At 50.5% G+C, this 16,075-nt stretch overlaps 1 protein-coding gene and 1 long non-coding RNA gene across 3 annotated transcripts; one reads left to right on the forward strand and one right to left on the reverse strand.

The window, feature by feature from the left end:
• Positions 1-12: 12 nt before the first annotated feature.
• On the forward strand, positions 13-5,116 carry LOC143441838 (uncharacterized). The gene is made up of 4 exons (XR_013109561.1): positions 13-145; positions 485-707; positions 4,212-4,275; positions 4,734-5,116. It is a non-coding gene; the product is annotated as an uncharacterized LOC143441838 (long non-coding RNA).
• Positions 152-15,163, reverse strand: Gapdhs (glyceraldehyde-3-phosphate dehydrogenase, spermatogenic). Of its 2 annotated transcripts, none has more exons than XM_076931916.1 (11): positions 14,963-15,163; positions 6,923-7,190; positions 6,081-6,177; positions 5,793-5,899; positions 2,745-2,835; positions 2,543-2,661; positions 2,099-2,180; positions 1,675-1,826; positions 1,382-1,544; positions 482-579; positions 152-375 (listed from the first exon to the last, which is right to left on the reverse strand). In XM_076931916.1, exons 1-11 carry the CDS (start codon positions 15,069-15,071, stop codon positions 303-305), a joined length of 1,359 nt encoding a protein of 452 aa, XP_076788031.1. In that variant the 5' UTR covers positions 15,072-15,163; the 3' UTR covers positions 152-302. The 2 variants fall into 2 exon arrangements, with proteins under 2 accessions (XP_076788031.1, XP_034345633.1); XM_034489742.2 differs by lacking the exon at positions 14,963-15,163 and adding an exon at positions 10,108-10,285.
• Between the last annotated feature and the right edge of the window lie 912 nt (positions 15,164-16,075).

Consider the following 16,075-nt stretch of genomic DNA (forward strand, 5'->3'; position numbering starts at 1 on the left):
GCCAGCCTTGCTGCAGGTTCTTCCAGTGCCCAACACGGTTTAAGACCGGTGTTCAGACAACTCTTGCCTTCTCTCACCCGGCTCGGAGCCAAGCGCCACCTCTCCTCGCTCATCCGAGAACCTTGAACCTGGCCCTGAACGCAAGGTGATCGGCGCAGAGTCAAGAGGGCAAAGCTGTGCGCACTCTGGTTTTTATTTCATTGTTGACCCGGCGGCGGCGCGAGAGACGCACGCCCTCCTTTGAGGGGGAGCCGAAGGCAGGAGGGCGAAGTGCGCAGGGGAGCAAGGAGGGGCCTTTTGTGTTACTTCTCTCGGCTAAACATGTAGCGGAGGAGGTCGACTACCCGGTGACTGTAGCCATATTCGTTGTCGTACCTGGGGAGGCGAGGAGGGAGGCGTCAGTGTGTGAGTGTGTGTACACGCACGCGCGCGCCCTCTTACCAACCTCCCCCCACTATCCTCTGGCATCTTTCCCCTTTACCAGGCAATAAGCTTCACGAAGTTGTCATTGAGGGCAATTCCAGCCTTAGCATCAAAGATGGAAGAATGGGAATCGCCATTAAAGTCAGTGGAGACCACCTGCGTGACAATTTCAAAAATAAATGTAGCCGAGCAGGGATCTCCAGAAACCCCGACTTCCACTCTCAGACCACATTGTCAATCACTCAACTGGCATACTGGATAGAGACTTTTTGTGTTGGTGACAGGTATGCTTAAGGCAGGTGGAACCTTTGTCTCGGACTCACGGGGGTGCTCAGTGTTTCAAAGTGCTTGTCACATAAGCGTGAGCATCTCTATTTGGATCCTCGGAATTCATGTAGAGGCTGGGTGGGTGATAGACACCTATAGGCCTAGCAGTCCAGATCCAGACTGAGGATCCTTGGGGCAAGGTGACTAGCTAGATTAGCCAGTTGTCAAGCTACAGTTACATCTTGCCTTGGTAACAAGCGGAGTACAATGGAGCAAGACATCAATCTCATGCCTCCATATGTGCATCATCACCTGTACCTGGCGTACCTGTCCATGTACCCCATGCATCTGCATGTATCCACAAGGGGAAGAGGATACAGATCACAATACTCTAATACAGTTCCACTAAACATTACATGAAGCAATGGATGGCATGAGCCTGGGTCTTAGAAGCAGTTGGAAGGAGTTACACAGACAAGCCTTGGGGCTGTAGCCCTTAAGGACACGGGGTGGGGGGTGACATTGGGCTGATTTGATTTGACCCACTCAAATGACATCTTGGCATTTGAGAGTGGACCTGTAGGAACCAATGCAGGTCTTTTATTAGCCCATGCAGGATAGCTTTCTGGTGAGGGGGACCCCCCTCAAAGTCCCTCCCCAGAGCTTCCCCCAAGGTTTCCTCAGTTCCTACCTGGTCCTCTGTATAAGCAAGGATGCCAGCCAAAGGTCCCTTGGCTGCGGCTTTCACAGCCTCCTTGATAGCTGAGTAGGAAGCAGGCTGGGCCAGGCGGCAGGTCAGGTCCACAACTGATACGTTTGGGGTTGGCACCCGGAATGCCATTCCTGTTAACTTCCTGAAGAATTTCAGAGTAAGGGTGAGAGTCAGAGCCCAAGGTCTTCTGCTCCCAGTCTCCCATGCCTTGGGGCCAGTGGAATTTTCCTGAGGTCTGTCCCCACCCTGGTTCTTGGTTTGAATCTGCATACCCATTGAGCTCTGGGATGACTTTGCCTACAGCCTTGGCAGCCCCAGTGGAAGATGGGATGATGTTCTGGTGAGCACCTCGGCCACCTCGCCAGTCCTTCTTTGATGGTCCATCCACTGTCTTCTGAGTGGCCGTGTAGGAATGGACTGTGGTCTTGGGGAACAAGAGGACTAAGATGAAGCTTTCTTGCTCCTAACCTCTCATTCCTTTTTCTTCTAGGACTTGGAAAGGTGGCCGAGGTATACGGAGGCTACCAGGGCAACCACCACAGACCATAGAGGCTAGGGCCTGTCTTTGTCAAAGTATTCCAGATGTCTCTACTATGGGCTTCCTTCCTAAGCTGCTCCCCCTGTTTGCTCCATGCCTTATACAAGGCCTGGGAAGAATGGGTTGGTTTCCCTGCCATCCTTCCTGCCCCAACTCACCATTAGCCCTTCCACGATCCCGAAGCGTTCGTGAATAACCTTGGCGAGGGGAGCCAGGCAGTTGGTGGTACAGGATGCATTGCTGAAACGACCATAGCATGTCAGATGAGTGGCAGAGCCACCCCTCTTCTCCATTACTCTTACTTTACCAGGTTTGGTCCTGTGAGATGTGAGGATGGGGGTGGGAGGGGTCCCTGGGGATGCCATGAGGAGGAGCTGTAGGAGATGCCACTGGGGAACACTGCCTGGGCGTGTCCTCAGATACTGAACATTCCTAGCAGTTCCAGGGTGAACTTAGGAACTGATGAGTGGGAGCAAGTCGATGTGAAAGACATCACAGGTCTAGTGGGATTCAGGTGGGGAGACTGAGTGTCCCCTGTGCTCCATCCTGGCATGTCTGCTGCTACCACCCACATGCTGGAGGATGGCTGTCATCCCGGGTACCTGACAATGGTCATGGAGCCAGGGTTATAGTCCTTCTCGTTCACACCCATGACCAACATGGTCGCATCAGGGGAGGGTGCAGTGACCACCACACGCCTGGCACCGGATGAAATATGTCCCTAGTGATAGAGTACAAGGTTAGGGTCTCCAAGCACCACTGTCCCCTCTTCCCAGACAGCTTTGGGCACTCTTCCCCACTTACCGAAGCTGCCTCTATAGACAAGTATACGCCTGTAGACTCCACCACATAGGGACTCCCTACAGAACTCCAGGGGATTTCTTTAGGGTCTTTGCTGTGGAGTAGTGGGAAGGCTATGTCAGTTTACCTTGCTTGGGTCTCAGGCTAGCCAGAGATCTTGGTACCTGATCTGCTAATACCTGCTCCCTAACTCCATATTTATACCTACCTAGTCCAGGTTGGTGCTGTCCTGCAAGCCCATATCAACTATTCTCCCTTTTGGTGGTGGTGGTGGGGCTGTACCCTGCTGTGTCTAAGACGGACTTTCACATCTTCAACTTAAGCTCTTACCTTCCTCAGGACCATCTCCACAAATATCAGACTAGAACCAGACCGTTTACATCACATGCTCAGAGCAGGGACTCCCAAGATACTGAGGCTGCCAATGCTCTGAGGCCCCCAGCTCTGACCACCCCACGTGAGCCCTTTTAGCCTCTTATCACCACTGAACTCTTGTTGGGAAGTCCCCAAAGACAGGCACATCAGGTGACAGCTCAGGGGAGGGTTACATTGAAGCACCTGTGAACAGCAGGGACCAATCATTGACAGTAGAAAAGCCAGAGAAAGACTTTCTATTCATCTATCAGCCTATGTTTTCAGTTGATTGTTTGTTGGTTGGCGGTGTCTCCTGTTTGACCCAGACTGGTCTGTAACTTCCACGATCTCCCTGCCTTAGCCTCCTGAGTACAGGGATTACACATTCCATCATGACCAGCGTTGCCTTGATGTTCTAACAAATGTTTGTGTCTGAACAAACACCCATCCTTCCTGTTTTCTATCTGTGTCCAACAAGCAGTCTCTGTGACTCTTGTCTGTGGGCTTGTCCCTCATGGAACTTATGTCACAGTGAGATTGGGTCTTAATAGGATTGTTTCTGGCTCTACTTCTGGATAGTTCCATACCATAGGTATGCCACCTATGAATGCTGGGAATTGAACTTGGGGGTCCTCTGAAAGCAATTTGTGATCTTAACTGCTGAGCTGTCTCTCCAACCCCAATAAATGCGTATTCATTTAATTTTTGCGGTGCTGAGGACTGATGTCAGTCCTCACATGCAGTGCCAGGTATTCTACTACAGAACTTCATTCCTAGTCTCAGTTCTTTGTTTTAGTCAGTCTACATACGAGCCCTGAGCTGCCTTCCACTGAGGTTTTTTTTGTCTGTAGAAAACTGAAAACCACCATAACACCAGCATACTTACTACTGTGTTCATGTTTCAAAGAAGCCAGTGTCAGGGAGTGGTGAAGGCAGTGCGCGAACCTAGGCCTGGACTCTGTCCTCGGTTACGAATAGTGTGGGAATGGATAAATGCATAGGGTTTTCCTCCCTTCTAGCCACAAGACTCTCTTCTCCCTCTGCTCCATCAGCCCCCATCAGTCATCTTCTGGCCCAAGTAGCTTTTATCTGATGCACCCACTCTCTGTCTTTCAGGTTGAGAGTACGTCAGCAACTTCTGCAATAGGACTTGAGTTTGTCATAGACCCTGATACTACAGGTCTGTTCTGAAGATTCATGCATTCAGCTGCATTGATCGGGGAAGGCAGCTGTGTTGTGTATTATACTGGCATGTAGTCATGAGCTGTTTAGGCTGGCCTGCTGAGAAGCTGGCTATGCAAGTCAGGCTGGCCTCCCTTCAGACCCAAGCAGGTTTATGTCAAATGTTTTTCAAGACCTCTTGTCCCCAGATGGACTGACCCCTCTCACCTTCCTGACAGAGGAGGGGACAAACTATCCCAGGGGTGAAAACACAGTCCCTAAGAGTGGAGGTCGCTACTGTTTATCCTGTGGTATGCAATGTTGCCAGTGGGAGTGGTTGTAAGCTCAGCCATGAGAGAAAGCTCAATCAGGATCACCAACTGAAACCTCAGCTTCTTCAGTCAGTGTCTGCTGGGTATTGTGAGCCCCTGACTCCAATGATGTCTCATTACAGTCTGTTGCTATTTGTTCTTTCAGTTGGAAGCCTCACCTGCTCTGCCTGGGAACACACTCACTGGAGTATCCCAAGTTGATTCCCACCAGATGTTCTGTGCACCTGGTCTGACATTTTGCTGTCTGTCTGTCTATCTATCTATCTATCTATCTATCTATCTATCTATCTATCTATCTATCTATCTATCTATCTTCTCTGTATCCATCCACCCATCTACCTAGCTATCATCTGTGTATCCATCTACCCTTCATCTATCCACCTATCTATTCAACCATCCACCCACCACTTACCCACCTATCTACCTACCTACCTGTCATCTATACATCATCTACCTACCTCTCCATCCCTTGCTGTTTACTTTTTACTTTGCTTGCTACATATATTTTATAAACATTCAGAACTGAAAGTATTGCTGTCGCAGGTCATTCTCCAGCAATGTGGAGTGGGGTGCTGTGTGGAGGTGAGGCAGGGAGAACACCTCAAGAGGCGGGACTGATGACATCCAGGCAGAGGCAGGAGGATTGAGGTGACTGAAAAGCTGCTGGAATTTGCTTTGGGGGCCATGATTTCAAACTTAGAGCAAATAGCCTCCATTCTCCCTGACTCCCCGGTCCTGCTTTCAGCCTTCCTCCAAACACTCTGTCATACCCCATCTTCAGGAAGTTCATGCAGAGGTGACAACCACCCCAGAGGTGTGGCAGATGAGACAGAATGCAGGATGGGATGCATGTCGCACTGGGGACCCCGAGAGCTGGGGCAGGAGCATTGAGGGGAAGCATAGAGTAGTACCTTGGCTCAGTGGAGAATCAAAAGACCTCAGAGGATCTGGGTAGGAGCTGGCTTAGCTGCCATAGAGGTGGCTGGTGACTCAGGAGGCAAGGGATGAGGCAGTGAACCCACATGCCGCAGAGAACACATGCAGATGAGCATTAAATACAAAACATGTAAGAACCACGGGCAGTCTTGAAAATGAATGTCCTTAAGCGTTTTGGAGGCCAAACACCTTCCTGAGACCCTCTTTCTAAGTAGAACCTGGAGGCATGCACATATGGTAGAGCCATGGTGTCACATGCTGTCCTTACCACTGGTACACGTTGATCTCAAGGTTGTCCACAACTAGTCGTCCATTCTTATGTTCCACGGTTCCTTTGTATCTACCATGTGTGGAGTCATATTTGAACATGTATACCTGCGGTAGACAGAGTGGGGCCTGGTAGTAGGCTGCGTGAGCAACCCTAGACAAATCCCCACTGTGGGCAAGATTTTTAGGAGGTTCTGCATTGCAGCCAGGAGCCTTCTAGATAGCTCTTGAATCCTCTCCTCAACTAAAGAGCCACTCTTGCTGCTCTCTCCCTCCCCCACCCACTCACCATGTATTCCGGATCAATGAATGGGTCATTCACCGCTACCACCCTAATGCCCTTCTCCATGCAGACTCGCAGCACCAGACGGCCAATGCGTCCAAATCTGCCCAGTTGGGAACACAAAGAAAAAGGAATGGGTGTGAGAACCAGAGTGACAGGGATGGCACGGTGTCAGTGTCCCACCAAAGTTCGTGTTGAACTTTGAACCATTGGGCTGTATTAAGAGGTGAACACCTGGGGCTGGTGTACAGCTCAATAGGTAAAAGCACTTGCTACAAAGCCTGCCATCCTCAGTTGTACCCTGCTTTAGCCTCCCTTGCTGCTAGTGTTACAGGCACACTACCATGCCTTGTTAACAACGTCCCTCATTCTCACCCCTATAGCTGGGTGGAGCCAGGGAAGCGCTACACCTCTCCATGTGAAAACCCTCTCCCTCTCTCAGGTAAACAAGATCTATATTCCTTTCCATGGTGCTCCAGGTCTTAAGGACTCCCTTCCCTTCCCCCCAATTTGTTCTTACAGCTGTCTTTGAATGTACTAAGCATATCTCTTCCAAGCTAGAGCCCTTGCTTACCCCGTTACCTCCAAAATTTGCCCTAGTAGAGACAGCTGGCTGTCTTGTCAGCCTCTCTTTCATGCCTCTTTGGAGAGGCCTTTTGTGGCCCAGCCTGCACTTGAACTACTGCCAGTTCTGTATCTGACTGTTGTTTCCGAGAAGGGAGGTCTCTGACAGCTGGCCTGCCCAGTGAGAAGGAACGTACACGTCCCATAGTGACCCAAGAAAACCACAGTGTCAGCTTCCGGAGCTGGCTGGATCCAGCATTACTAGAGTCTTGACATAGACTCACCCATTGATGCCCACTGTCAGCTCTCTAGCTGGCTTTTGGGGTGGTGGAGGAGGTGGAGGGGGAGGTGGAGGGGGAGGGGGAGGTGGAGGTGGAGGTGGAGGTGGAGGTGCTTCTGGCTCTATCTTGGGTGGAGGAGGAGGAGGTGGTGGTGGTGGTGGTGATGGTGGTGGTGTCTCCACCGCTGGTGGTGGTGGTGGTGGCGGTGGTGGTGGCGGCGGTGGTGGTGGTGGCTCCTCAGGCTTGGGTGGCGGTGGAGTTGGTCTGATCACTGTAGAGAGTAGAGAGTTCAAAATAGAGGTGGTGAGCTGGGTCCCTCACAAGGCATGAGGGTGGTGAGGCAGCTCCATGGGGAAAGCTGCTTGTCCCAGAGGCTTATGATTTGAATGCCAGTCCCGGACCCCACATGTTAGGAAAAAACAGCACCTTCCACAGATTGTCCTCTGACTTCTATCTTCACACACATATGAAGGTGTGAAAAAGCAGTCTTTACCACATAGAACCCATTGGGCTTTGAACCCCTAGTAGCCAGCTGTGGGTTGGATTCTTTTCCAAACCCACTTAGCCAGAAACAAGCAAGAACTCTGAAGTTAATATATGTGAACTTCTGTTTTAGTGTGTGTGTGTTAAGCAGTTCATGAGGGCCTATTTTCTATGCCAATTTCTTACTCTCTGAAATGCAGATAAAACATTCCACACGTGTTGTGGTATCAATCTCTCCCTGACTCTTCCCTCCCTTTCCTTCCCTTTCTTTTTGAGACAAAATCTCACTTCTGAACTCCCCTAGCCACAGATGGTTTCTTTGTGTACACCAGGCAGTCCTGGGCATGGCTATGGCTCTGTAGATCAGGCTGGCCTCAAGCTCAGAGACCTGCCTGAGTGCTGGGACTGAAGGCGTGCACCACCACCGACCAGCTACACTCCACGGCTCCTGGATACTCTGTCTCAGCCCCCAGAACAACACCATTCATTATGCTTAAGTTAAAGCCTCTCTCTCTCTCTCCCTCCCTCCCTCCCTTCCTCCCTCCCTTTCTTCCTTCCCCTTTTTAAAGGTTTTTAAAATATGAGTACACTGTAGCTGTCTTCAGACACACCAAAAGAGGGCATCAGATCACATTACAGTTGGTTGTGAGCCACCATGTAGTTGCTGGGAATTGAACTCAGGACCTCTGAAAGAGGAGTCAGTGCTCTTAACCACTGAACTATCTCCAGCCCCATCCCTCCTTTTTTAAGTACTAGGGATAAACCCAGACACCCTGCCTGTTAACCAATTGCTCCCCCACTTAACTATACTTCCCTCTTAGAATATTTCAGAGATAGTTTCCTGATGCTGTTTGATAAAGGACCCAGTTCTGTGAGCCCCAAATTACTCTGGAGATGGACTTGCCCTGGGAAGCCTATGCTAGAAAAACCAGAATAAGGTGGGCAATACTGAAGCCCAGGAATTCTCTCTCCTCTCTCCTCTACTCCTTTTCTGCCTTGGAACCAGTTCTTCTCATTGTAGCCCAGGCAAGCTTAAAACTCACTATGTAGCCAAGGATGACACATCTATTGGTACGAGGTGCAGGGGTGATAGCACCACCATACCAGGAGGGAGTTCTATTTCTGGCTGATCTCAGGTGGCTGTCACACAGAGGGTTGTTTAGGAGATGACGTATCACATGGCTCTAAGTACATCCATCCTATGAGGACAAGCCTAGGAACAGGATGGAAGCTGCAAAGGAGAGTTGTCGAAGGGCAAGGAGGTGAGGCAACAGGAGAGGTTGGACTAGGAGTCAGTGGCCATCTGATGTGTCTCTCACTGACCTTTCTCTGCTCCTCAGACTTGAGGCCAGGGAATGGACCCTGGGTGTTTCCACTAAGCTGAGATTCCCTCAAGGTATCAGTTCCTGTTTTCTGGAGGCAGTGACCTTGTGGCACTGGTGACCTTGAGGATATCTGCCTTCCTGAAGATCCAACTGTGTGTGGTCACAGAGGGGAAGGTTGGGCACTGGCAGCCACATAAATGCCTGTGCACCTTTGAAAACCAAGGAGGCAGAGAGATGTGTTCCTTTAGAGTTCCAAGTGGGGATCCGCCCTCACTCAGAAACAGCAAGGCCTCCCCTCCCTGCACCCACTTCACAGAAGCAGTGAAGCAGGTGGGCACAGGGCAGGTCCCTGCTGTTCACCCATCTGTTACTGTGTCTTGAAGGAGGGTTCTTTTTTTTTTTGGTTTTTCGAGACAGGGTTTCTCTGTATAGCCTTGGCTATCCTGGAACTCACTCGGTAGACCAGGCTGGCCTCGAACTCAGAAATCCGCCTGCCTCTGCCTCCCAAGTGCTGGGATTAAAGGCGTGTGCCACCACCGCCCGGCTGAAGGAGGGTTCTTACAGGCACACTCACTTGTGGGAAGTGAGAACACCAGAGTCAACTGCGGGTTGCTCCCCCACCCCCCATTGGCCCTGGCTTCCTCTGGCTTCAGCACCTGAACAGCCTCTGGCTGGGTTTGCCCAGCAGCTGACAGCAGGTTGTACAGAGACTGAGGCCCCAAGAGAATCTCAGCTCCACCATTCCTTCCTTGGTTGGGAGCCTGGGAAGTGGCTTGTCCTCTCTTGACCTCTGCTGGCCTCCATAGAATGAGGACAGTGAACACCCAGGCCTTACCTGGTGGCTGTGAGTCTCAGTGAACACAGGCCTCTCTTGCCTGTAAAGGGAGCAGCCCTGCCCTGGAGGGCTACAAGCATCCTTGCTCCCTGCAGCCCAGGGAGGACCAAGCCTACCAGCCCCTTTGTCCCTTGGCCACCAGGAACATCAGTGAAATGTGGGGAGCACATCCACCTAGACCTGTCACAAATGCTCCTGGTTACCCCTCCCTCTCCAGCCTCCCTGCCTCCTCCTGGCCTCTGCTTCTCCCTTCTCCAGAGTTAGAACCCAAAGCTCAGGCAGTCCTGGGAGCATAGCTCCCAACCCCCCCACTCCATCCCAACCAGCAGCTCTGGGGTGAGGAAGGACGTGCTATGGGAAAGGGAAGGATCCCAGAGGATAGAGGTCTGAAGGGCCCACCCTGGCCTGTGCCTTCAGGGGTACCTAGTAGAGGGCATTCTGGTGGAGGAGGGTCTCAGGACTCTGAGCACCCTGGTGAGGGTGTAGAGACTCCCAGACCACAGTTTCCTCCTTTTCCCAGGGTCACCCCCAAAGGCTCTCCTTACCCGGGCATGGACATGGGCACGGGCATGGGCATGGGCACGGGTCCCGCCGTAGCTGGACCACAGTAACATTGGTGAGGACCACGTCACGTCTCGACATGGCCTAAGATCTCATGGCCTGACTGCCTTGGGCCCCTCTGTGGTGTTACTGAGGTGTGAAGCTCCCAAGGTCCCAGTGGCTCCTGAGCTTCTGATGATGTCACATTGCCCAATGACATCACAGAGGAGTGGTGTGCAGGATTGAAACCTCAGCCCACTCTCCGGAAGCCTTTGAGAGTCTCACACTGAGGATTTCAAGGCCACCCTCTGGTATCTGTGGAACCCACTAGGTTCACACAGAAGCTCATGGCTGCCATCTCTCTACCTTCCTCCCCTGGTCCACCTGCTCTATGCTGTTCCTGAATCTCTGAGGAGTTTCTCTTGCTTGCTCTTGTGTGTGGAAATGCTGAGAAAACCCCTCCCAGGTCTCCTCTTGGCTGCTTGGGTTCCTTCCTCTCAGATGCTGTCTATAACTGAGCTGTTCCTCATCATGGCAGAAGGAGAGGCAGAAATACGGTGTAGAAGATCCTGAGATGGGGAAGAGACTCAGAGCAGCTGTAGCTGCCTGTGTCAGACCTGCACAAGATCGTGCCAGTGAGCCTTCCAGCAGGGAGGGTAGAGGCTCACCAGCACCCAACTCTGCCTGGGGAGCTACTGAGCTTGTGTCTTCTGGGGGAGGTAGAATTCCTTTTCTTTAAGGGTATCAATTATGCTGCAGTGGATGATAGCCCAGACCCCTTATGCAGAACCCAAATTGAGTCAGTGGAGTATTCAAAAGCAAACTAGGCAAAACCCCAGGAAGTGGGGAGGGAGGAGAAAGGATTGAGAATGATCAAGTATGGAGTCGCTCATGTTTTCAATAAGCATCGGGTATATTAAAAAGCCAGGTGTGGTGGCTTGCATCTGTAAGGCCAGACTCTTGGCTCAGCTAGGCTAGAGTACAGAACACCATAGAAACCAGAGAGCCCACCTTACTTCATAGAGGAGACAGGATGACTCATGAGTGGCCTCTGACCTCCACACTGCCTTGATTGGAGTGCTACACACACACACACAGACACACACACACACACACACACGCACACACACAAATAATGTTTCAAAAATTTAAAAAGTGATTCCATAAATAAAACTATCACAGAATATATGGTAAAATGAGTCAAAATTTTCTATGTAGAGAATATTTCAACAGTGATGTTATTGCCTTATATGTAAGATAAACTTAACCTTAAAAGTTTATTCTAAAACTTCAATTTAAGGGACTAGAACACAGCTCAATGGCAAGAGTGCTTGCCTAGCAGGCAGGAGACCCCTGAATTCAATCTTCAACAACCTTGAAAATAAGCAAATATGTTATTTAGAAGTGTTTCCGATGTCTTATGCTGCATGGCTCCTGAGGTCTACCCTCTCAGCGACAGCCTTAGGTCGCTTACGTGTGCCTATTGTAGAAGGGAAGGTTTGTGAACTGGTTCAGGCTCCCGACTTAACTCACCTGCAAAACCCACTCACTGTGTCAACCTCACAACCTGAGTTCAGGTCCTGCACCTTACAGAAAGAGCAGCAACTCCTGACTGGTCATGACTTGTGCATGTGAGCTGTTACACACTCTCACCCCCAATCTCGCAAGCACTGATAGTCCAGAAATTAAAACCTCAGAGACGAGGAACAAGAGAGACCACTCAGCAGTTAAGAGCACTTTTTGCTCTTGCAGAGGATCCTAGTTCAAATCCCAGCACCCATGTAGCAGCTCACAACCTGGTGTAACTCCAGTTCCAGGGAATCTGGTGCCCTCTTCTGGCCTCTGCAGGCACTTTATGCATAGGGTCCACACATACAAGTAGGCAAGCACTCAGACATCAAAAATTTAAAACTTTAGACCAGAGTGGAGAAACTGTCAGATGGTAAAGAACATGTTCATGTAGAGACCTGAGTTCTACTCCCAACGCTTACATCAGGTGTCTCATAACATCTAGCTTGTCTGCCTTTGTAGACACCTGCACTAGTTACACACACACAGCATGCATGTGTATACACACACACACACACACACACACACACACACAGAGAGAGAGAGAGAGAGAGAGAGAGAGAGAGAGAGAGAGAGAGACGCACACGTAGAGAAATGCATGTATACAGAGTTACACATCTATATCTACACACAGATACACATGCACATGCATGCAGAGAGATATGCATACCTATACACACACACACAGAGAGAGAGAGAGAGAGAGAGAGAGAGAGAGACAGACAGACAGACAGACAGACAGACAGTGAGACAGTGAGAAAGATCTACTGTATTACACCTGTCTACATTAACCTAGGTCTGGTTTCAACACCTTCCCCCTGACCCTACAGACATAGAAATTATATTTCCATTATACTATAGTCTATTCCATATGTAAGAGGTTTAGGACTACAAATGCCAAGCACATGAATTTTTATTTTCTTGGCAGTGCATGCGTTGGAGACTGAATCTAGGTCTTCACATGCACTGACCATGTGTCATGCCATGGAGCCACACCCCAGCCTACACATACCTTAACTTTACAAGACATGATACACCAGGCACATGCCTTTAGTGCCAGCACCCAGGAGGCAGGACTCTCTGAGACTGAGGCCAGCCTAGTCAACACAATGAGTTCAAGGCCAGCCAAGGATACATAATCAGATCCTGTGTAAAACAGAACCAAACCAAAATCCAAAAAACCTAAAACCAAACAGTGCCGATGAGGCACATGCCTAAAATCTTAGCTCCAGGAAAGCTGGAAGCAGGAGTGAGGCTCTGAGGTTTTGGTCAGCCTAGACTACATGATGAGATTCCATGGAACAACCTGCCCATACTTGTAATATCCAGGAACCCAGGGAAGATAGGAACATGAATGGACTCCTCTCTGCTTCACCTTCCTTTTCTTTTTATTCTTTCAATCTTGGAGTTTGAACTCGGGGCTTTTGGGTTCAAAAACACGTTTTGTGAAACACGTTTTCTACAATTGAGCCACATCCCCAACTCTTCAGGATTTTAAAATATTATGGGTTGGTTGATTGATTAATTGATTGTGTATGTTTATGTGTGGGTGTTTAAGTATGGTGTCTGTGTGTGTGTGTGTGTGTGTGTGTGTGTGTGTGTGTGTGTGTGTGTAAAGATCAGAGGACAACTCGAAGGTGTTTGTTTTCTCCTTTCAGCATGTGGGTCACAGGGACAAAAAGCAAATCCTCAAACTTGAAGCCAGGTGTTTCTATCAACTGAGCCATGTTTAGTGCTGGAGGAAAACCCAGGGCCTCCCACATGTTAAAACAATTGCTCTCCCACTAAACCTCCACCCACTCTTACATGTCCAAGATATTTCTGGACCCTGTCTAATAATGGATCCAGTTCTGGGAGCCCCAACCCATTATGGTAGGAAAAACCTTGTTCTAGGAAATTCAGACTTGAGGCCAGGGAATGGACCCTGGGTGTTTCCACTAAGCTGAGATTCCCTCAAGGTATCAGTTCCTGTTTTCTGGAGGCAGTGACCTTGTGGCACTGGTGACCTTGAGGATATCTGCCTTCCTGAAGATCCAACTGTGTGTGGTCACAGAGGGGAAGGTTGGGCCACTGAGAGAGCTCAGTGGAAAAGGGGCTTGCTGCTGAGCTTGGCCACCTGTCCTGATCCCTGGCCCCCATGTAGAAGAAAGAAAGAGAGAGAGAGAGAGAGAGAGAGAGAGAGAGAGAGAGAGAGAGAGAGAGAGAGAATCACTCTCCTAAATTGTCCTGTGCCCTGACACTTGTGCTGTGACACACTGGCAGCCACATAAATGCCTGTGCACCTTTGAAAACCAAGGAGGCAGAGAGATGTGTTCCTTTAGAGTTCCAAGTGGGGATCCGCCCTCACTCAGAAGCCATTCAGAGGACAGCAAGGCCTCCCCTCCCTGCACCCACTTCACAGAAGCAGTGAAGCAGGTGGGCACAGGGCAGGTCCCTGCTGTTCACCCATCTGTTACTGTGTCTTGAAGGAGGGTTCTTACAGGCACACTCACTTGTGGGAAGTGAGAACACCAGAGTCAACTGGGGGTTGCCCTCCCATTGGCCCTGGCTTCCTCTGGCTTCAGCACCTGAACAGCCTCTGGCTGGGTTTGCCCAGCAGCTGACAGCAGGTTGTACAGAGACTGAGGCCCCAAGAGAATCTCAGCTCCACCATTCCTTCCTTGGTTGGGAGCCTGGGAAGTGGCTTGTCCTCTCTTGACCTCTGCTGGCCTCCATAGAATGGGGACAGTGAACACCCAGGCCTTACCTGGTGGCTGTGAGTCTCAGTGAACACAGGCCTCTCTTGCCTGTAAAGGGAGCAGCCCTGCCCTGGAGGGCTACAAGCATCCTTGCTCCCTGCAGCCCAGGGAGGACCAAGCCTACCAGCCCCTTTGTCCCTTGGCCACCAGGAACATCAGTGAAATGTGGGGAGCACATCCACCTAGACCTGTCACAAATGCTCCTGGTTACCCCTCCCTCTCCAGCCTCCCTGCCTCCTTCTGGCCTCTGCTTCTCCCTTCTCCAGAGTTAGAACCCAAAGCTCAGGCAGTCCTGGGAGCATAGCTCCCAACCCCCCCACTCCATCCCAACCAGCAGCTCTGGGGTGAGGAAGGACGTGCTATGGGAAAGGGAAGGATCCCAGAGGATAGAGGTCTGAAGGGCCCACCCTGGCCTGTGCCTTCAGGGGTACCTAGTAGAGGGCATTCTGGTGGAGGAGGGTCTCAGGACTCTGAGCACCCTGGTGAGGGTGTAGAGACTCCCAGACCACAGTTTCCTCCTTTTCCCAGGGTCACCCCCAAAGGCTCTCCTTACCCGGGCATGGACATGGGCACGGGCATGGGCATGGGCACGGGCGTGGACATGGGTCCCGCCGTAGCTGGACCACAGTAACATTGGTGAGGACCACGTCACGTCTCGACATGGCCTAAGATCTCATGGCCTGACTGCCTTGGGCCCCTCTGTGGTGTTACTGAGGTGTGAAGCTCCCAAGGTCCCAGTGGCTCCTAAGCTTCTGATGATGTCACATTTATGTCACATTGCCCAATGACATCATAGAGGGAGTGGTGTGAAGGGTAGAGTCCTAGCCCCAGCTCTAGAGTCCTAGAGAGTCCTACATAGGATTTCAAGGCCATCCTCTTTTATCTAGAGTGGAACCCACTAGGTTCACACAGAAGCTCATGGCTGCCATCTCTCTTCCTCCCTCCCCTGGTCCACCTGCTCTATGCTGTTCTGTATCTCTAAGGAGTGTCCCTTGTTCTGCCCTGTGTGTGGAAATCCCGAGAAAGCCCCTTCTAGGTCTCCCCTTGGCTGTCTGGGTGTTCCAGGATTTAATAGTTGCTCTTCTCACCAAGGCGGAGGAGAGGAAGTAAATATTGTAAGATCCACAGGTCAGGTAGGACAGCAACAAAACAGGTTCCCCTGAACATGATAGCACAGCTGCACTGCAGAACTCACAGCTGACTTTGTTCCCAGCCCAAGATCAAGGCAGTCAACATTCTCATGGGTGGGGGAGGGGCTCAGGAGCTGAGACAGTTGATGGTTCCTGGGACAGCAGAGTTGGTTTTCATTTAGGGTTGTAAACCAAACAGGACTGGTTCACTCCACTTCTATGAATCTCATCAGCAGTCCAAATCAGTGTGGGCTTAGAAATAAACAAACAAATACATAGATGAGTACCCTGGGCTGGAGAGAAAGCCCAGACATTAAGAGTACTCGCTGTTCTCACAGCTAAGTGAGGTTCAGCTCCCAGTACCCACATTGTGATTTTCAACCATCTATAACTATGGATCCCGGGAATCAACTGCCCTCTTCTGGCTGCTTTATGCACTGCATATATGTGCTTACAGGTACAGACAAAACTACTTATATGTAAGATAAAAACATGAAAAGATCAAAATTTTTTCATGAAATTTGTAGCGGGTAGGT

The sequence above is a fragment of the Arvicanthis niloticus genome, chromosome 1, assembly GCF_011762505.2.
Source record: "Arvicanthis niloticus isolate mArvNil1 chromosome 1, mArvNil1.pat.X, whole genome shotgun sequence".
Lineage (NCBI taxonomy): Eukaryota > Metazoa > Chordata > Mammalia > Rodentia > Muridae > Arvicanthis > Arvicanthis niloticus.

Excerpts from the sequence above, each read along its gene's own strand:
- Gapdhs (XM_076931916.1), bottom strand. The coding sequence starts at position 15,071 with ATGTCGAGACGTGACGTGGTCCTCACCAATGTTACTGTGGTCCAGCTA. Across the intron at positions 2,836-5,792 it reads GAGATCAACGTGTACCAGTG|CAAAGACCCTAAAGAAATCC; the intron begins GTAAGGACAGCA and ends ACTACTCCACAG. Across the intron at positions 2,181-2,542 it reads GGCTCCATGACCATTGTCAG|CAATGCATCCTGTACCACCA; the intron begins GTACCCGGGATG and ends TGGTCGTTTCAG.